Source organism: Gouania willdenowi, chromosome 22, assembly GCF_900634775.1.
Source record: "Gouania willdenowi chromosome 22, fGouWil2.1, whole genome shotgun sequence".
Classification (NCBI taxonomy): domain Eukaryota; kingdom Metazoa; phylum Chordata; class Actinopteri; order Blenniiformes; family Gobiesocidae; genus Gouania; species Gouania willdenowi.
Genome location: NC_041065.1, coordinates 22,599,382 through 22,621,255, shown reverse-complemented (window position 1 = coordinate 22,621,255; position 21,874 = coordinate 22,599,382). Strand labels below are relative to the sequence as shown.

The 21,874-nt window shown below is 38.1% G+C and overlaps 2 protein-coding genes across 3 annotated transcripts in view; both read right to left on the bottom strand.

Annotated features, from left to right (window-relative positions):
• Positions 1-14,459: 14,459 nt before the first annotated feature.
• On the bottom strand, positions 14,460-18,430 carry kbtbd11 (kelch repeat and BTB (POZ) domain containing 11). Its single transcript, XM_028437628.1, has 2 exons — positions 18,157-18,430; positions 14,460-17,651 (listed from the first exon to the last, which is right to left on the bottom strand). The coding sequence occupies exon 2, from the start codon at positions 17,580-17,582 to the stop codon at positions 15,693-15,695; it is 1,890 nt and encodes a 629-aa protein (XP_028293429.1). The 5' UTR covers positions 17,583-17,651; positions 18,157-18,430; the 3' UTR covers positions 14,460-15,692.
• An 811-nt stretch (positions 18,431-19,241) lies between these two features.
• The window catches only part of arhgef10 (Rho guanine nucleotide exchange factor (GEF) 10), a 63,236-nt gene continuing 60,603 nt past the window's right edge, over positions 19,242-21,874 (bottom strand). The window contains exons 30-31 of one of the 2 annotated variants that reach the window (XR_003672789.1): positions 20,337-21,476; positions 19,242-19,320 (exon numbers count right to left, since the gene is read on the bottom strand). The gene's annotated coding sequence lies outside the window, so the exon portion shown is untranslated. Of the gene's footprint in view, positions 19,321-20,237; positions 21,477-21,874 lie in introns of those variants that run through there. The other variant, XM_028437623.1, reaches the window with a different exon arrangement.

Here is a 21,874-nt window from a genome sequence, read left to right as displayed (position 1 = left end):
GCCGAGCATCCAATTCTGCCACATTCACGAAGCCTCAGTTAGCATTTGATTAAGGGAACATAATTCAGCCCCACTCAGACATACTGTAGACATCAAGGCCCAGATGAATGCAAATTGCCTCTTTTCATACACACATATAGAATCTACATTTCATTACAGCATATAGTGGGGATGATTATACAATAACAGCCCAGCATTACTGCCTGGTTGGCTGAGAGAACCGAGCGGTCCAATTAAAGAGCCGTCACACACTGTGGCCGACCGCTGTGCCAAAAACCGATCCTATCATTAAAGGCCGCCATCACTTTGAGGTGAAAATGCTTTCAAGCCTTTCAGCGAGTTTCTGCGGCAGTCAACAGGTGAGCTCTCCACTTGATTATTAGTCTCTCTTCAATCTATGAGTATCGGTATATGCAGTGACCTGTGCGATTCATATCAAAATGAAAAAGTATTACATGATCAAAGTCCAGCCAAAACGGCTTTGTCTCTCAGAATGGAAAACAAAGCAGGTCAAGACTCTTACATTCAAAGACAAACTGCACAACTTCAAAGAAGTTACGCGTGAAACCATTAGCACAACATGTGTGAAGCACGGCAAATTAGATTTATAGCTTTTCACATTTTATCTTTTTGAGAGCAGAAGCTACACAAAAAAATATAAATTCTCAGGAGTCGTTTTATTTTTCTGCCATCATTAAATGTGATTTATTCTGCAGAGGACTCACAAATCAAGAAGTATGCTTGGTTTTTTTTTGTGTGTTTGTTCTCCCATCACACAAATGATTCGATAGTTTCAGGGTTCTATTATTTATTGACAGCGCTGCAAAGAAGTGACACATAGAGTTAATGATTTAATGAATAATTTTGAAATTGGGGGGGAAAAAAAAACACAAGAACTAAGGATTTCTGGAAGACACAGATCAGACTTTGCTCAATACGCAAAGACATCAACGGATGACATGTAGCCAATAGATTAACAGGAATCAATTGCTGACAATAAGAACTTTTGCTAATGTTCGGTCAAACACAAGCAATACCGGCTGCTGTTGTCATATCCTTTCCCTTTGAGCAGCATTTTGGTTTATCTTGTGTCTGAAACAACCAGACTTAACTTTTATCACTTCTTGTTCAGTTTCAGAAAAGATTAATGCAGCAGCAATGACTGATATTGGTTAGATAACACCCTGAAAACTAACATCGGATTCAAATTTGTTGTAGATATTATGTTGAAGGTTAAAATATATGTAACCAGTTGGTTAATAATAAATGGGTCAGTTTTTCTTCATCCCTATTGTTGCTTTGTTTGAGTATCACTTGATCAAGCCTTTTCTAACATTCCGCACTACAAAAGTAGTAATTATTAGGGCTGGGACAACGTGTAATCAATGACGTCGACGTAAAAAATGTGCGCCGATGTGTCGTCTGACCAAAACAAAGATGGTGGCACCAGAGAATAAGTAACGCCATTGGCAGTGAAGGCACGCACTCGTTCATTGAAGGTAGCTGTTCCCCGTAACCCTCGTCCTGATCCCAGGTGTGACCGGAAGATTTAAAAGATGCACTTTTTTCAGTAAGCTAGGCCTATGTGTTTTCAACGTAATTAAATTATGTTGGTCATGGCTCCCACTGCCTTTTTATTTTCTATTGAACGCTACCTCTGACTCTAAATGCATTTCTTTGTACTTTTATATAGTTACTTGAACTGTATTTTGGAATTTTGAGTTGAAGAGCAATACACATATAATGGGGAGATAATAGATAATCGAATTGAGTTGAATCGAACTGGAAAAATTAATCGTTAGATTAATTGATACATCAGAAAAATAATTGTTAGATTATTATTTAAAAAAATAATCATTTATTCCAGCCCAAGTAATAATTATTTTTTTATTAAGAAAATAAAAAAATAAAAAATTATGTATGATTCATGCTGATATCGGATCAATATCTGTATCGGCCAATACGCAAGGCTGCAATATCGATATCATATCGGAAATGAAAAAGTTGTAATGGGACATCCCTTATAAGAAGTAAGTGAGATCAGAGTTTTTACAAACATCCATACATGGTTAGATGTTCTACTGGCTCCACCTTTAAATATTCACAGATCTTATGCTAAAGGTCTTGTGGTCCATCTGTTGTTGGACGTCATCAATCATATAGCCATTGTTTCTTTGTGATCAATATTGTTGTCCAATAATCAACATCCACTTCTAGCCTTTCACAATAAGAGATCTGTCTATTCCCTTTTAATTAACTGATAACTTAACCTTTCCTCACATAATTGAAAAGCTAAGTGTTTTTCAATCACTGTGAGAGGTTGTCAGGTGTAACATGGTAATTTGATCCAATTTCACTGATTTCATTCATTTGAAATGTGAGTTTTATAGTATTTTTAAATACTTTTTTTATCTAAAATTTTACCATTTGTTGTGAAAGCAGGTACGAAAACAAAAAGCTGTCTTCGAATTCACTGCATTTTTCCTAATAGTGTGTAGTAGAAGTATCGGTAATGGTATTCAGAATCTGTAAGCACTCAGATCCAAGTATTGTGTGACGATATCTCGATACAGCAATATATCGCGATATTTTTTCGTACAATCGAATGTCGATATGCCCGCGCTAAGTATAGATTTTTTTTTATTATATTTTTTTTTTTTTTTTTTAAACCTTTTCTGATTTTTCACTAAAATGTGCAGGTAGGTCTTCACAGAAATGTTGTCACTGTTTGTTGAAGGAACCAATATATTGTTTACTGGAATATTGCACTGTAATGGTGTCACTGGTAAGAAAGACCCTATTTTTTGTTTACAGAAAGCACTATTGGAGATACTTATTTGTTTACATTGGAATGTTGACACTTATTTACAGAAATGTTGCACTAAAAGTGTCACTGTTCATAGGACACTTTCAATTTATTGTCTTTCAGAGATACAAAATAAACAATCTTTTTTTTCATGTTATGTCATACATGATCGTAGATTGATTTCTGACCAATGCATTGAAAATGGCAGTATCGTCATATCGTGAGATAATCGTTATTGCGAGCTTTGTATCGCGCATGGTATCGTATCGTGAGGTACCTAGAGGTTTCCACCCCTAACTGGTACCATATTGGTACCAAAAAAAAAGATGAATTGAACAGACAGTTCATTAAGGTTTGATCAGCTTTGTGTTTATCTAAACACGCTCAGGTTTCAGACTACGTGAGAAAATTCAGAAAATATTTGTGCTGTTTTAGCGTACAATAGGTGATTTACTACATTTTAAATAGTGGTGTGGTGGGGGTATTTTCTGTTTTTACGTATAAAATGCATCGCGCCGCAAACTGATTGAAGAACACCGGACTAGTTTACTTAAAAATCACTTCTACAACCACTAACTATCAGATTTCTTTCCATTTAGAAATAAAGATCATTGCTAATGATTAGCCAATAGCTAACTGCTAGCTCCACTATAACAACATATAACATCCATAATCCAGTGGTTCATCAGTGCATTCACCAAAACCTTTGTAATAGGAAATAATAAAATGTAAATTATTTAAAACATGGGTACATATTTTGCTTGGACACAAACGTAAGCCTGAGCCAATTTTTTTCCTTTTAATTCTTATAATTTGTCTTATATTAAACTAGTTTGTAATGGAAATTCATATTGGTTCACACATGTAGTGTCTGGACCACAGCGAACCCCTGCGGTACGATCGAACCTATGTTAAGAAGCACTATCATAATCATATCTACAATAGCGTCCCATGTAGGGGCAAGTATTGGCAAGGATGTTGCGATACGATATGTATCACAATACGATATTGCGATATTCTACCCAGTTAATATCAAAATTAAACGTAGAGATGAAAAATCAAGTTACTGTAAATGTTCATCAGAAGATATTTTTGCACGTTTTCACTGAAAAAAAGAAAATGCAGCGTTACACACTGCCATCTTAAAATAAAGTGCAACAAGTTTCTTTTCACTGAGATTACTGTGTAGAAGTCTACAAGTAACCATGACAACATAATGACGGCATTGTAACAACTGTAAGTGAGAACATTAAGGATGAATCATCCTGAGTTACTGACAATGCACAAAAATAAGAAAAAAATAATTTCTCTTATTGTATCAGTTTAAACACTGATCTGAACAGATTATATGAAAATAAAAAGTATGCGCAGACATAAATATTGCACACTGCCATCATAAAATCAAGTGCATCAAATAACCATTGCAACACATTGAAAGCATTGTAACCACCACTGAAATATTGCACAAACACACAAAAATAACAATAATAATTTTTTAGATTAAAAAAAATCGATTTAAAATTGGCGCCCAAAGAAAATCATGACAAATCTTGAAATCGATTTTTTTTTTCACACCCCCAGTCCCAAGGAATAAAACAGACTGCACTACATTTATGTAGATAAGTCAGAAACTTGGCAGGTGAAATCTATCACACTGATAATAACCTATCAATCATTCCACATATTGATGATTGTTTGCTTACAACAGAGCCTGCTGTTACTGCTGGTAACATTTAAAAGATAGCGTTGAGCAAATTCTGCTTCACTTTGAGGTATGGTGAAACAAATGAGTAAATGGGATTCTCTGAGTTATGACGTTAAGATCAGTCTGATCAAGGATCAAAGTCGCATCTTTAGTTTCCAAACTTGGTAAATAAACGAGAGGAAAACACCTTTTGAGTGATGCTTGTAACTTTTTACAGATTCCTGACAACTTTAATGTATTCCCAAGTTTAATTATTTCTTAATATTGACATTTCTAATTAAGCAGCATAATTGGAAAGCCCGTGTGCACCGGCAATCATTTCAGCGGTCGTTGAAAAATTAATATGATAATTATTAATGAATGCGAGCACATTTAATTGTGGCGCCATCCTCCTTCAAATGACATGATGACAAATACAAGTGTCTTGTCAGCGCTTTTCTTCCTCATCGCACACCTCAATCCAAACTAATCCATGTCACCTCGCAGAGAACACTGAAACCAATTAAAGTCCCATTTCATTTTCCACCTTCATTAATGCATCTCGTTGCCAAGGTTACCATCATCCAGTAACTCGGGAACAAACAAATTTAGAGGCAAGCGCTTTGATATTTCGGGAAGGAGACATGGGGATGGAGCTTACATAGAAAAAAACAAATACGCACCGAGTTTTAATCCTCCGGTTCCAAAGTGTTCTGCACGTGTTTATCACAACACAAAAGCTCCTTTATATTTTTCTTCATCTGAACAAACATTTTAATATTGGACAGTCTTCAGAAGCTAATACCACCGCTTAAACCAGGGGTGTCAAACTCATGTTAGTTCAGGGGCCAAATACCACTTATCTTAAGTGGGCTGCAGATTTTAGGCAATTAGTCATTTTGCACTTATAAATAAATGATAAACTATGCACAGCACTGATAATATCAAAGCTATAAGTGACACATTTCTGTCCCTGCAGGATCTTCACTTTCAATTTATTTGATTTTGTGACCCATTTTTATGTAATTTGGGGAGATTTTGTGGAATAATTTCAACAAAACTGCAGAATTTGAGAGTTATTTTAATAAAAAAATGACTTCCATCATGTGATATAAGCAGGGAGGAAATGTGAGCCCTGCTAATATTGTGGAGTTTCATTCAACAAGTATTATTTTGAAGATATGTGATAACTGAATTAGTTGGTCATTTACACAATGATTCATAGTTTCTCTGCCTTTTTTGCTTTCTGCTACGGGCCGAATGGGATGCTCTAAAGCAGTGTTGCTCAAATGGGGGTACACAATGGCACTACAGGGGGTTCTAGAGCGAGCGAGCGAGAGAGAGAGAGAGAGAGAGAGAGCGAGAGAGAGAGGAAACTTAACAGATAAAAACATTAAAAATATGGGTGTTTAATATTGTTTATTTTTAGTTAAAAATTATAATCAATATTACCAGCAACTCACAAAACGACAACAAAAACACACAAAATATACTGAAGACCAGACAAATAACAATAAAACACACAAAATGACGCCATAACCCACGCACTAAGCAAGAAAAATATTTACTATTACCAGCAACACACAAAATGACAACAAAGACACTAAATGAATGAAAAACACACAAGATCATCACAAAATACACACACAAAAAAGAGAAACCACGAAACGACACCAAAAACACACACAATGAGAGGGTATATGTTAAATAATACAAACAACACACAAAAACGACAACAAAAACAGAGAAAATAAGAGAAAAATATACTGAGTAACAAAAAGAACAAACAACAAAATACACTAAATGACACTAAAACACACAAAATAACACAAACTAAGAGAGAAAAATACTTACCATTACCAGCAACACAAAAAAGGGCAACAAAAACACACTGCATTAATGAAAAACACACAAGATCACTACAAAATACACAAAAAAAGAGAAACATATAAAGTGACATAAGAAACAAACAAAAGACACAGAGAGAATAATTTAAATAATACCAACAACGCACAAACGGCAACAAAAACACACAAAATAAGAGAAAAATATACGGAATAATAAAAAAAAAAAAAAATCAGACAAATAACAACAAAATAGACAAAATGACAAAAAACACACAAAATGATGAAAGAAATTATCTTGATCTCACAACACCAGGCGAGAAATGACCGGAGATGATAAAAACTATAGAAAAAAGGAGGCACTAAATACTGTTTCTTTATTTACAACATGAGATTCTTTAAAATATGTGTTACCACTTTTTCATTCCATCATTTTGCTCTAAAGTTTTTTTTTTTTCATTGATTTCTGAGCAAAATGTTGTAGTCGCACAAAGTTTGAGAAGCACTGCTCTAAAGGGCCAGATTTGGCCCCCGGGCCTCGAGTTTGACACGTGTACGTAAAACTTTGCCCCGCCACAATCCTGTATTTATGCCGACAGGAGACAGCATGAGCTGTAACTGCACAATGTCATTACGGTCTTAGCGTTTTCCTCCTGCAGTGTGATGTGACAACGCCAGACACAGTGACCCAATTTGCCTGAGTGGTTGTAGGAGGGGGCCGACAGTGGGGGGGCAGCATCAACATGTACAAAGACACTCAGGTAACACTAGCATACAAAACACCATGAAATTAGGTTCATAAAATGTATGTTTGGTATACAGAGAAAGAAAATAAGGAGCATACAGTGATGCAGGCTGCTGTGGTGGCTGGAGATGGGTGGGGTGGGGTGGGGGGCAATGGTGATCTCCTAGACCGGCCTCTTTCGCATGCAAATCATATCTGAATTTCTCATTAGCATAACTGCATGAGCAACTTTAAATGCTTTTAATTTTCAATCTCGCCAAGCACAGGAGTAATTTGTCACTGTCAAGATGGGAGACTAAAAGGGGTGGAGCGGGTGGAGGCGGTGGGGAGGGGTGGCGCGACCAAAGGGAGCCAAAGTCTCCACGCTAAACTGGAATCACAGGAAATTCCTGATTTCCTAATTGACTGAGGTTCAGTTTAGACCAGTTGCCTGGAAGGTGTAAATAATTATGTGCGTACATTCAAATGGCAAGAATTAGAGAACGTGGGGTGGATACGGGGGGGGGGGGGGGGGAGCACATTACACGATGCTTTTTCCCCTTTAGCCAAAACATTTTCTCTCTGATGATTCTAACACATAGCCATTTTTACGCTGTTCAAGTCTGCATTTTTAGCGCATAATAATCATAGATGATCAACTGGAAATTAAAATCTAAATGTCACATTTCTTACATCTCCTTGCCATCATCGTGATGAAGTTGATGAAGTTGCTCAAAGCTATTCGTCGGCAGTGCACAAAAACAATCCCCGCTGCTTATCATATACGCAGTTGTAAGTCATTTATTATTTTATCTTCCTTCTTTCAAGACGTGAGATCAATTGACATCACACTTTGAAGTCTAAACCACTAATACCTCGTTTCTTGTACAAAGCAGTTTAGATTCAGACAGATCTTGTTAGCTAAATTTAGCTCTGGGTGGAAAAACGGGAAGAAATTGTACAAGTCTAACAGTTAATGGCGAAAGCCAATTATGCTAGCATAATTAGTATGCTATAAGAAAAATAAAGGTGGCTGCAGCACAAAGCAGGGTACTACCTACCTACTGGTAAAAATAGAACCATTAGACTGAACACTTGTTTACACCTCGTGCCATTTTTTTTAAACAGTGAAAAGACATCAGTTTGTTATTCAGCCACTTTATAGTGCAGAATGAACTCCAATGATGTTTAACTCTCAACAGCTTTTCCATTAAGTGTAAATAAAGCTAAGGTGGTTGACCAGAAAAAGCTGAATAGGCTACAGTTGATGTTACATAGCTGAGTTAGTCCCCATTTCCTCATAAACCTGCATGTACATAATTGGCAGTGGCTATCTGTACGGTTGCCGTATCAATATACCAACATTCTATCCATATGCAGCGCCCTATTTGGCCAGTTTAGCTCACGTGACTAAGACTAAATCTAGCCTTAACCCTAAAAAATGTTGTGATACTGAGTTATGACCTAACCCTAAGACCAATAGCACCGGGGGTCGTCCGTAAGGCAACCGTACAAATAGACACTTTCTACATAATTTGAGTGGCATCGTTTTTCATCAAATAAAAAATTTAATAAAATTGCATTGTCAATTCATTCAACTGACAAAATGATGATACCGATATTAATTATCTCCAATAAGGTGGTTATATTTTCTCTGATTTATTTAGTTTTTTGACTCTTAGCAGGATTATATCAAAAGTGCAAAATTTATTTTGATTTTAACCAAAGATTGATTACTCCATTCAATTTTGGAGTGGATCCAGATTAATATACTGATTCTGGATCAGTTTGAGAAATAATAATAATCACTATCTCTCAGTATTGACAAAATAAAAAATAATATCTCAGTTTGTAATACATTCACTGATATTTATGAAATTTGACTCTGTTATTTCGGGATGGTTCCCTCAATTACTCCACCAAGTTCCGTTCACATCGGATTGTTTGTTTTTTTTTAATAGGGGTGCCCAACATTTGGACCTACTGTATCCTTACTAATGGGGATGTTATAAACTATGAAAACTCATGAATAAAAAATTTAAATAAAGAAATTTCTTCCAAGCCTTTAAAGAGTGAATGATCATGATAACATGATCCAGATAACTGAGAATATCTGGCAAAGAGGAGATTTGGCACTAGGCTGAGGTTTGTGCTCTCTGAGTCTGAGTGCTCTTGTTCATAATTGAATTATAGATTTTAAATTTATTTAATAAATTCGTTGGGACAAAGCTCATTCATCAACAGAAAAAAAACAAACTGCAAATAAGCCAGAGTTTGCCTAAGATGGCCAAGTTTCCTCTGCAGTCCTTGGCCAGTTGTAAATGTGATGCATAAATAAATAAAACTCAAGCAACAAATAGTTCTTAGTTGAAATAGTTTAAGCAACAAGTTGTTGGCACGTAGGCATGTATCATAGTCATAGACTCAGAGAACAACCTGAACAGAAACCAGACTCCCTTCTTTACCCGAGGCTAACCCTCATCCTGTAGGCAATGATGCTACATTCAAAGACAGTAGGAAATCTCCACATCAATCCTCCATACTTCACAACAGAAACCTGTCACACATAACATGAACTTTGTCCAATACATTATGAATGAATGCAACACTGCTTTCCCCTTCAGGATAGAATGCCTTATGACCATCGTTAGGAAAATTATTTGCAGAAGATAATTGTAACAAATATAAATTAAGAAGTTGTCATTATATTTAATAAATGAGCCACAATCAAGATATTGCATACTCATTTTTAAAACACCATATTTATTTTTTTTTGGATTAGCAGATTTTTTAGCACAACTTCTCATATACAGTAAATAATAATAATGCATTGGATTTTATATAGCGCTTTATCATAGACACTCAAAGCTCTTTACGGAATCAACACATTATTCTTTCACTCCACACTTAGTGGTGGTAAGCTACTATTGTAGCCACGGAAGCAAGGCTGCCATAGAGCACCATCAACACTCACTCACACACTACATTCATACTAGGCAATGTGGGTGAAGTGTCTTGCCCAAAGACACAATGACAGATACCACTGTGGCACCTGGAATTCTCCGTGGTCTCCCATTCAACTACAAACCAGCTTCTGAGATCTAATGAGACCAGGCAATGACAGGCTGGTATGGCCACCAAATACTCATAGCCAGCAAGAATATAAATGTCCATGTAAATACAGGTGATGCATTGTGTCGTCTGACAGCTTTACTCTACTATCTGGTAGATCAGACTCCATCGGCCAGTCTTCATTCTCATTTAGTTGGGATTACCTTGTGAACCCATGACCCTGTGGTTGGGTTTCCATTCTTGGACGAGGTTTAGAGATGCTCTAACTGAGTGTGTTTCACATATTATGCTAGCGCTCAGAAATTCACAGATAATCAGTAAATGTTGCAGATGTTGGGAATAAAAGCAATGGCATGTCAACAAATATACCAGAGTGGCAGATAAAGAAAGCCATGGATGCTGGATGTTGGCTTGAAGCTCAGGATTTTACTATCCAACGTTTTACTACAGGATAACACTGCCATCCAGTGGTGATGGAGGTAAAAACAGCAAAAATGTTCAAACTGCAGATGAGTTCAAAGATGCTTTCAACTCCAAAAGTTAATAGCACTCCATTTCTTCTAATCTTATGACTGAGCGGGAGATTTTTAATCATTTTATTGTTCATTTAACATTTTTAATTGTTCATTCATCGACCCGCTTGTTCCTTTTCAGGGTCACTCGGGTTTTCTTTTGCCTATCTGCAGCTGTCATCGGGCACTAGGCGGGGCTACACCCTGGACAGGATGCCAGTCCATCACAGGGCAACACATAGACAAACAACCCCTCACACTGCCATTCACTATTACAGGCAATATAGAGACTCCAATCAACCTTACAGTCATGTTTATGGATTGCGGGAGAAAGCCAAAAAACCAGGAAAAACCCATGTAAGCATGGGGAGAACATGCAAACTCCACACAGAACAGACCCAAGTGTCCACCCCAGGACCTTCCTGCTGTGAATGTGCTAACCCCTACCCCACCGTGTTGATTTCAAACTTTGTTTGCTGTTGAGTATTTTTTTTTTTTTTTGTAGTTTAATGTTTTCTGTTGCACTACTTAATCATGTAAAGCAAACTGCATTGACTTGTGTATGAAATGCTCGATACAAACAAGTTTGATTTGCCATATTTGAAGTGGGTTAATAGTTTGTGGCAGTGCTGTTTAGAGAGTTACGAGAATGGAAGTTCAAAATGCTTGATCGTCACGTGATTCATGTAGACTCAAATAGTTCCAGGAAGTTATTGGCGAGAAATTGTAATCCATTGATTCCGAGTGACATAACTAGGATTTTTGGTAATCTGTCATCAATAACTGCATTGATTTACAATATTTATACAGTACACCATCATAAGTATGTGTTTGTAAAAATATCCTATGATAATACAGTATACTAACATGCATTATTGCACACGTCAATGGGTAGTACTATTTACTAGCGGTGTTGAAAAAAAATCGATTCGACGATACAGTATATAGCGATATTTCATCTCGCAATTCTCGGATTGATTCACAATAAATCCATATCGATTTTTTTTACCTTTATTTAACCAGGAAAGTCTTTTCCACTGCAGGAGACATTGTAACTGCACAAAGAAGTGCGCTGAAACCTGGGCATGTTGACCAGGTTATGTTTTTTTAATAAATTCTAAAAAGAAAGTACTAACTTTCTGCATTTATTTGTTGTTCTAGCCATATACCTCAGTTAAGTTGCACTAAAGTCATGTTGCACTAAAGTCAAAGTTGGTTTAAAAGCCACAGGCTGATTGTATGTTATTTTTTTATTTTAAGTTGTTGACACATGGCATGTTAAAGCCAATGTTTTGTGTGTAAAATATGCCAATAAAACATATTTCATACATTATGTTCTCATGAAGGTGTACAATTTTACAGATTAGTTGTTTCTAAAGTCATATATTTAAAAAAAAAAACAAAACAATTGCAAAAATCGCCTTATACTTTAATATCGGGATAAATCGTATCGACACGAATCTTATCGCCAAATGCCAGGCAATGCACACCTCTACTCGTGACAATTTTTATTCTTTTATTCCACTAGTGAAGACTACTCACACACACTAATAAACCAAAACTGAGTACAGTACAGTTGACGTGACGAATATCAAATTAATGCTAAAAAGGATTAGCATTGCAGGACACACACACACACACACAGACACACACACACACACACACACACACACACACACACACACACACACACACACACACACACACACACACACACACACTTACTTGTAGTTTTCAAATTCCCATAAAACACAATGTTTAAGATAAGATTTAAACACCAATCAACCATCTGTAACTAATAGCTAATTGCTAATAGTCCTGTGCAGGCAGTGAATGATGTAGCATTTATTTATTTATTTATAACTTTAGAGCAAATGTAATGTGAAATGCGGTGTATTTGTTGTTGATATTTATACCATAATAGGACTCGCAATAGGAGTTTTTCCAATTTGTGACATTAATAAAGAAGGACAAACTGACCTGTTGACATTTCTTCTTGAAGAACTTGTTGACTGCCCACGTTTCCACCTGTGGGCAGTGGTTGCCAGATAAAGATGAGGATTTCCCGCCCTATAGTCTGTTGGAAGTCTGTTAAAACCCGTTGGTTTCGAATATTTCATAATAATTATTTTATATGAATATACATTTTATCATCAAAGTTATTGTACTAGTTCCTAATTGTATATATATTTTTAAAAACAGCTGTCAGCTAGGAATGGGAGCTTGTACTAGCTTTGTGTCCCAAGTTAGCATCACTGCTTTAGCCTTCATTAACGCCCACGATGACCTTTATTTATTTGGTTTATTATGCAAGTCTTCTATCAGGAAGTAACGTTAATTAATTTATAATTAATTGGTTTCCACATCTGTAACACGACTTTTAATATTGTTGATGAAACGAACGACGATATTGTTGTTACCGCATATGGCCACTAGAGGTCACCAACGCCATGCTAGTGGTAACAGGATATGATCATCTATGCACAGGAGCAACGTGGCTGCCTATATTACATGGAACTCATTGATTTACCCATCATCAACCCTTTATATGTTTAATCTGACTTGCTCATTTTTGGTTTCGGACATACTTTTACGTCCAGTGGCCGCTTTTGAAGCATCTTGATAAAGTGAAGACTATGAAAAGAACACTGGAGATTGCAAAGACCCAAATCTCCTTTTTGCCAGTTATTCTGAGTGATCTGGATCAATGATCCTGATCATGGTACCATGATCATTCACACTTAAAGGGCTTGTAAGAAACGTCTATCCCCATTAATAACAATAGAGCATATCCAAATGTATGGAAACACCCTATTTAAAAAAAACTAATTATTATTATTATTATTTTCATGATGACATAAGTGAGAAACCAACACGAGTCAAATTTCATAACGATCGGTCGATTATGAATCAAGACGTTAATTTTTTTTTTAATCGCCAATGATTAGAGATGGAGATTTATTGATTTTTCAAAAGGATCCTAAAAATAAATGGAATCTTCCATGGTCCATCTTTAGACATTTTTTATTTGTCAAAATCAGATTAGCACTTTCGATGTATGGCCGCTAACTTTCCTTTCCTTCTTCATTTTTTTTCTACTTCTAAAAACTCCCTAATTAGAAAAAAGTGTTCACTATCTGCATAGTAGATGTGAATATTCCACGGAATGTTCATGTTGATTGTTTTACTTCAGTATAGTGTGGAAGATTTTTCCTCGCAATGATAATAAACTACTTTAAATAAGTAAGCGTCATCGTCTTATTTATTTAAAGAACATAAGTTGATGTACGTTGGCTGTTTTTTCAAATGTTACAAATAATGACACAAAAAGTGCAAAAAAAAAACCAAAAAAAAAACACTATGGTGATTGATTTGTCATGATTTCAATGTGCTAGAGTGCATTTTCTTATTTAAAAGAAAACCCCCAAAAAAACCTTATTAGTATATTAACTAACTTGTTGTATGACGAAGCACTGTTTTAGTGATGCTGCCTCATGTTGGTCTGTACTCTGCTTTGCGGCCTGAGTTGGTTGATAGTCTTCATAGACGACAAAGAGGATAAATGGAAGATAAAGAGAGTTTTAAGTCTATAAAACCTGTGACTTTTTCATAATGTGCATTACCTTTCATGCACAGGCCAAAGTGTCCTAAATGTGCATAAAATAGAGTAATGATTGTTTGATGGTGGAAGTAAAAGTAGGCCTGCCACAGTTTGTGTTAATATGTGGTACTTCTGCCAGGATCCACTAGATGGCAGCATTGTTCCAAAGGTAGGCATCACTTCCCATCCCAATGATACAAAAGCAAACAAATCTAATTGTTTTTTTAAACATACAATTGTTTATTTGTAGCACTTTGTCAACTAGTATACATAACCAACCAGCTTTTTGTTTTTTGCTTTGCCACTGCACCTGCCACAAAAGAGAAGCCATCGCTTTGCATTTCACGTTTAACGTCCACCACAGAAGCAGATCCAAAGTGTCGCTATGATGGGCTTAATGTCAAAACAACATCCACTCTGTTTATTTAAGTCACTTCTGCTGCAACCATGATCAAAAACTATTCGTGCCAAGCCACGAACAGTTTGAGCTTCCACGCAAAGCACTGTGAATTGTCCTAGGTGTAGTCTTCTGCTCAAGTGCACTGCTGTTAAATAAACATGGCTCATTACTGTCTCAAGGATTCAGATTTCCTGATAAAGTGTAACCTGTGCAGACGATGAAGAGACTGTGCTGTAACTTTGTAATATCTGATTTGACCTTTGACCTGCCAGCAGACAAAGCAATATTATGCAAGTGTCGTTTTTTTTTTTGTGCTAGTGAGCAGAGAACTTATGAATGCGCTTTTTAGAGGAAATAAATGGAAAACGGGCAACAAAGCATTCAATAAAAAAACGACATAGTTCATCGGATCAATTTAGTTTTAGGTTAACTGAAGTCTTATCTTTGGCAAATGCTTTAAATGTAGTTAAAATAGGAAATTCCGACTTTGAAAAACTTCAATTAGGTCAAAGTAAATGTTTAAAAATGGAGTGTTTTACTATTGTAGTGTCAGCTTGTTTCCAGGCCATGTTTAGGAAGCACTGCCAGTCAAATCCCACGCATAACAACTGGTAACCAGTGCAGCATCACAGCAGATCCACTCGATAATAACAACCTATTTGCATAGAACCCGTGTTGCCTCATTCTTAAAGCGCACACTTCAAGGAATCAGTTACCAAAGTGACCAGTAAACAATGTGTGTTCCTAATAATAGCTAGTCGAACAGTAAAAGTGCATCAAATGAAGCACAAAACACGCAGCTGCCGATCACTTTCATCGTGTCATTATCTACAGTAAGAAACAAATCGTGCTGCATTCTTCAGACATTTACAAAATATGTTGTTCCTCATAAGGCCGAACCCCGCACATGCCATGCAAATAAACACATTCCACTGTAAGCAGGCAATGAGACTGAGCTGGAAAGCTGACATTGAAGAGTAACTAAGGTCCACTGATGGCAGTTTTTCTAAAATGTTTCTATGGATTTCTCTCACACACACACAGTCACACTATGTGAGTTTTTCAGGCTTGTTGGGCAAAGTAAGAACAAAAGGAAAGAGCACGCCTTTGGCTTCCACAGGAGCTTTCAGCGTCTCCTCCACGAAGTAGGCGTCGTCCTCCTCCACAATGAACTGCAGAGTCTGGCTTTTGTTCACGCAGTAGATGCAGTTCCCGATGACGGCACACCTGAACGGTAGAAGACTCCCCAGCTTCTGTGACGCACAGTCGTGCCACATTTTCACTATAGTGTTGTACTTGAAGACGTTGATGCCCTGTTCACGGTTGACGTCGAATCGATAGATGAAGCTCTTCAAGGCCACCATGTCTGAGGATTTCTTGCGGCTGTTGTTGTATGGACACTCCTGCCACTCGTCTCTCTTTGTGTCGTACTTGAGGAGGCGGTAGAAAAGCGAGCCTCCCGAGACATAGAGTTCTCCACTGCAGGTGGTTGCCTCGTGGGCCACAGCAAAAGCTCCCTTTGGCAGAGGAGCCACCGCGGTCCAGCGGTCCATTCGAGGATCGTATTTTTCCACTGTGAACAAACACTCCCCTCCGATAGCGTACAGGTAACCATCCATTGACACTAGCTTGAGCTGGGCCCTGGCCTGGTTCAGAGGTCTGACCTCGGCCCAGCTGTTAGTTATAGGGTTGTAACAGAAGACCTTGTCAGAAACCTTTCCCTTGTCCCCGTAGCCCTTAATGCCCCCTGCTACAAACAGGTAGTTAAACATGGTGCAGATCCCACATCCTTTAGTGTTTATGTCCTCAGGCATTGCAGTCAAAGATCTCCAGTCTTGTGTCATTTCACTGAAGCAGTAAATCATGTGGTTGTCCTCCAAAGACCCCACGGACAAAGGGCTCTGTGGCCGGCTGCCGCAGCGACTTGGCGGTCGACTCCCAACTCGATCAAACACATCATTTACCTCAGCAACCATTAGAGTCTTCCTCCCTTCCATCCTCTTGTTCAGGATCAGATCCCTTTCAGAACCAGTCAAACGCCCGTAAACTGCAGGGTCTTTGAGGATCTGGAGGAAGTTATCGCTCATGAATCCAAAAGCAGTCTCCTTCAGTTCACTCAGTCGCTGCTTCTTGGCGATGGTCAGGATCTCGTAGCAGTTCTCTGCAGTGATTTGCTCAGACATGCGGTCCATGGCTGCCTGGACAGCACAGGGGATCTGTAGGATTTTAGCGCCTGTGATAACATCAACAACATTGTCTTTACTGACATTCATTTGAGAAGTGTAAACATAATCTATTAAAGTGGATAAAGTCTTGAAGCTCACGCCCTTCACTTTCAGGATGTTACGGGACACTCTTGCTTTGAAGTAGTCGCTCTTCTCAGCCAGGACAGACTTGTGAACATCGATCGTCCTTCCGCCCACTTCAATGACCAAATCTGTGTCTTTTCTAGATTCAGTGTTTTGAGTCTTTTGATTGTCTGTGCGCTCCAGGTTAGGTTGTAAATCTGACTCATCACCCTCAAGTTTGGATAGTTGGCAAAAGGAGGAGTTTGCACCTGTTGGCATTTTAGCTCGAGCGCCGTTATTGATTTCACCACTTGAACAGTTTGGAGGCGTGACTGCACTATGACTGGACTGGGACGGGTCAACACAAGAGGGAAATCCAGGGCCTCCATTATTTCTTGAAAAGTGAAACTGATCAGTGTACGAGCTTTTCTCCTGCTCACAGCGGTCAATATGATTATTCTCCATCAGTTGTCCATCTAACAGGTATTCCTTCTCAAACACTGCTGGGGGTGAGAAATCCTTGTCGTCCTGCAGGAAAGCCTTGACAAATCCTGGACATGCGTTCTTGCTGTTATCTGTGAGGGTGACGAGGTCCGGGCTGACTGTGTGGAGGACGGTGTCCGGTCCTCCTTGGCCGTGGCTCTGATTCATCTCAACTCACTGTGGATTGCAGAGGATGATGATCATCGTTGAGCGGATGGTGCAATTTTTCTTCTTCACCTGGAGGAGGATGAATAAAAGAAAGGAAATGTAACCACCAACTGACAATGAGTGGAGGGAACATCCTTGAGAATCGATGCTGCAGACGCTTTTTGAGCCTTTAAGAGGCGCCCTTTCACTAAAAACATGTATCCATGAAAATGGGGGAAAAAAATCCTTTTTGTCTGAAAGGATTTTCCAGCTGTTTTAATGCAACATCTGCAGCCTCACCCTGCAACACACAGCCCTAATAATAACACAGCTAGCGCTTGGTGTGGCTGACCTACTGCAATAATCACCCAGTCTGTCCTTTATGTGTGGTAATCTGGAGACACCCAGGACGCATGCGCAAACAGTGTTGCTTGAATGGAGAAATAAATCTTTAATACAGCATCAAATGATTGTGATGTTTTATTTAAACACAAACTACATCAGTGTGTAAAAGAAAATATATGTTATTTGTGAAGAGCTACAGGGAATGTGAACGTGTGGAAGGGTTTTATTCAGTGATAGTTTTCAGACGTACCTGTGTGTGCGTGTGTTTCCTGCAGTGTGTCCCCACAGCGTTACGTAAGGCAGAGGCACTCCTGGATGAGTTCACGCCTCCACACGGGGTTTTTCCTCCCTCATCAGTTCATCCATTCACACCGATGAGTTGTTATTCCTGATGGGAAAGCTTTGGAAGCCTCTTGGATAAATAGATCCCTTTAGATCCGCTCCGCATTGCGCACAGCGGCGACAGCCCAGGTCCGAGCCTTGCTTTTGGTTTCCAGTCTGTGTACAGTTGAGCAGAGTGAGCAAGCTATGATCGATCGAAGCCACGCCCACTCCGGTGTTAACCCTACACTGCACGCGGACACGCGAGGCTTTATCTGTGCGCGCGGCGAGGGACGCAGCATTCCTTTACGCACCATCCATGCCCTGGGTACCCGCCCAGTGGATGGATGGATGGATGGATGGATGGAGGGGGTGGTGGATCAGGGGGAGATAACATGTGGGAAATCCCGTCCTAACGCACATTACTTAAACAAATCCTCACCAAAAAGCCATCTGTGCACGAACATGTGATGCAAACAGCTCCACACACGTTCATTCACAAGCTGTAGGCGGATCAGTCACGTGACCCATAAACCCTTACCTTATCTGATGTTATTTTCAATACTTATGCAGCTACATAATTCCCAAAAGCTCTACTTTAGATATGAAAAAAGGCTTATGGGGCGCTTTGCATCTTTGAACAATGCACATAAATTGACTTTAGATTATGGGTTAAACTTCCTGTGTGATAGAAGATGAATTAGGCAATGAGTAGTCATATCAACATTTTAGATTTTGTTTTTCCTCAATGTGACGTCGTCCTTGTTTTATAGTTCTGGATTAATGTATAATAAATGTTGATTGTGCTGTTTTAAAGGCACAGTAGTGGAGAAAATATTGTACATTTGGTGTCAGTGCAGGAACATAGACAACACAAGGCCCATACAGTCAACATATGATAAGACAGGAATGTAAACATTGGTGGACATATCTCTATATTTAAAAAGAACGGCCTCTCCTCTGTGATGGCCTTCACATGTAAATATAGAGAAGTTATCATCCCACAGGGCGTGCAGAAAAAATGAGCCGCTCTGACAACATTGTCTCACAAAGGACTGACACATGCAAACAAACCCAGTGTCTCCATGGCAACCTGAGGAAACAAAAGAAAAACAGGAGGGATGTCAAATAGAGTGATAAGGGGTTACATTTTGTTTAGACAATGGGAGTGAATGATATCTGATCGTATTATTAAGTTTAAAGGAAGAAGAAAACACAAGCATTAACCTAACAATAGCTAATGTAGCATTAATATTAACATAGCATTAGCACTAACCTAGCATTGGCATTAATATAACATTATCATTAGCCTAGCATTGGTATTAATCTAGCATTAACGTAGCATTAGCAATACTCTAGCATTAGCCTAACATTAACATAAACTTAGCATTAACCTAACAATAATATTACAATAGCATTGACCTAGCAATAGCATTAATGTAACAATAGCTTTAACCTAACAATAGTATTACAATAGCATTAACCTACCAATAGCATTAACCTAATATTAATATAAACCTAACAATAGCATTAACATAGCATTAGCCTAACAATAAAATTAACCTAATATTAGCATTAACCTAGCAGTGACGGCATAAACCTAGCATTAGCCTAGCAATAGCATTAAGCCAACGTTAGCATAAACCAAACATTAGCATTAACCTAACAATAACATTAACGTAGCATTAGCATTAACCTAACAATAACATTAACCTAGTATTAGCACTAACCTAGCAGTAATGCCAAAAACATAGCATTAGCATTAACCTAGCAATAACAATAACCTAGCAGTAACGCCATAAACCTAGCATTAGCATTAACCTAACATTAGCATAAACCTAGCATTAGCTTAACATTAATGCTAACCTAGCATTAACATTACCCTAGCAATAACATTAACAATAACTGAGCATTGCCATTAGCCTAGCAATAGCATTAACCTAGCATAAGCATTAGCGTAGCAGTAGCAAAAACCAAGCATATACATTGCTCAATAAACATTATCCAGTGTATAAATATCTGCTGTGATATTTAATATTGCTGAGAGGAGCCATGGGTTGTTGTGTGGGAAGTTTTCTGATATAATTCCAAACAATACGGTGAACAAACGTTGTGTAACAGTGATGGTGGGCGTCACAGCAGAGAAACTGCCTTGACCCCTTTTGTTGAGGAGAAATCCTGGTCGAGTTGTATCAAACTCAGTTCCTGAGGCCTTACGGGCACATTACTAGTCCGAGCATGTACGTCCTGATGGCTGCACACAATCATAGCAGAGAATGAGCTTTAGAGTGAAAAGAAAGAAAGGAGGCACATAGACGCTCATTACATCTCTTTGTTTCTCTTTGAACACTCCTTGACTTCAACAGAACAAAACTCCAATATCGTTGCTTTACAAAAACATTGTTTTTCTCATGTCAATGTTCTACCTTGAGGATAAATGTGCAGTTTCCAGAAAAATGACTGATAATAAGTTAAAATAAAGTGTTATAACAGTAATAAAAAAACAGCCTACACGCATTGTAAGAATAATACTTTACAATTCTGCTGGATGTTCCTGGACATGTTAATATAGACGAGTAGAACAAATGTTATTAAAAAATATTCAGTTATTGATTACAGACAAAACGTATATGAAAGGATTAGTGTATAAAAAAACCACAACAATAACAAAGAAGTTTGTCTCATCATGATAACACATCATTCTCCCCTTTGTGAATGGAAACCTGGCCAGCCAGAGCTTCTTACCAAAGTCTATACTAGATCAGTCGGTACATGTTCACATCCTTTATTAGATCCTCTTTAACTGTTTAACAGACGAGCTGCTTTGGTTGGGAACTGATTTCCATAGAATCACCTTCTCTCTGGTCTCTCCACATACAAACATGAGACACACACACACACACGTCCATCTATGATCTCCGTCCACACTTCTCAGGCACATCTTTTTTAAACACTGATGTGTGATACATGTTTGACGCTGCTGTAAAAAAAAAAAAACATGTGAAGCAAACACTGGAGCGTAACGACACGCATCAGAATGTTCAACAGAAGACTTTACAGTGTATTCAACTCTGGCCCATCATTACTAATAAATTTTTTTTACTCTTCTGGATCCTTCTTGGAATGTTGGGAAGCAATCGATACAGTATTGGTTTAACAAAGAGAAGAAGATCAATGTGTCGATCACATGTTTTATGCTCAAGTGTTTGGAGATCTTCATGTGGGATCCGTGCATCACTTCTGTTTGACCTGAAAAAGAGAATAATCAGAGATTATTTGGTTACTTATAGCAATTTGAATCACTTCACTTCATCTGTAATTATGGCTCCTGCTTCTACGAGTTATTTGTTCTGTTCCTGAAGGATGGCAGCCTTATTTCTCTGTTTTTTTTTTTTTTTTGCATGCACACGGTTATTTTGAAGTAAAGCTGCTTCTAAACGATGAAAATCAGGTTACCTCCAGGACTGCAGTTCAATGTTTTCCTTATAGTGCAGAACTGCAGGATAAATTGTCGAACACAGCAAGGAGAAACGTCAGCTGTGTCACGGCAAGACAAAACAACTCCAGTTTTATGTTTACAATTGGCTACAGTGTAGCATTGATCCACGCCCGTTTCCCTGCTCTATTTCTGCTGCTCAGTGGATGTA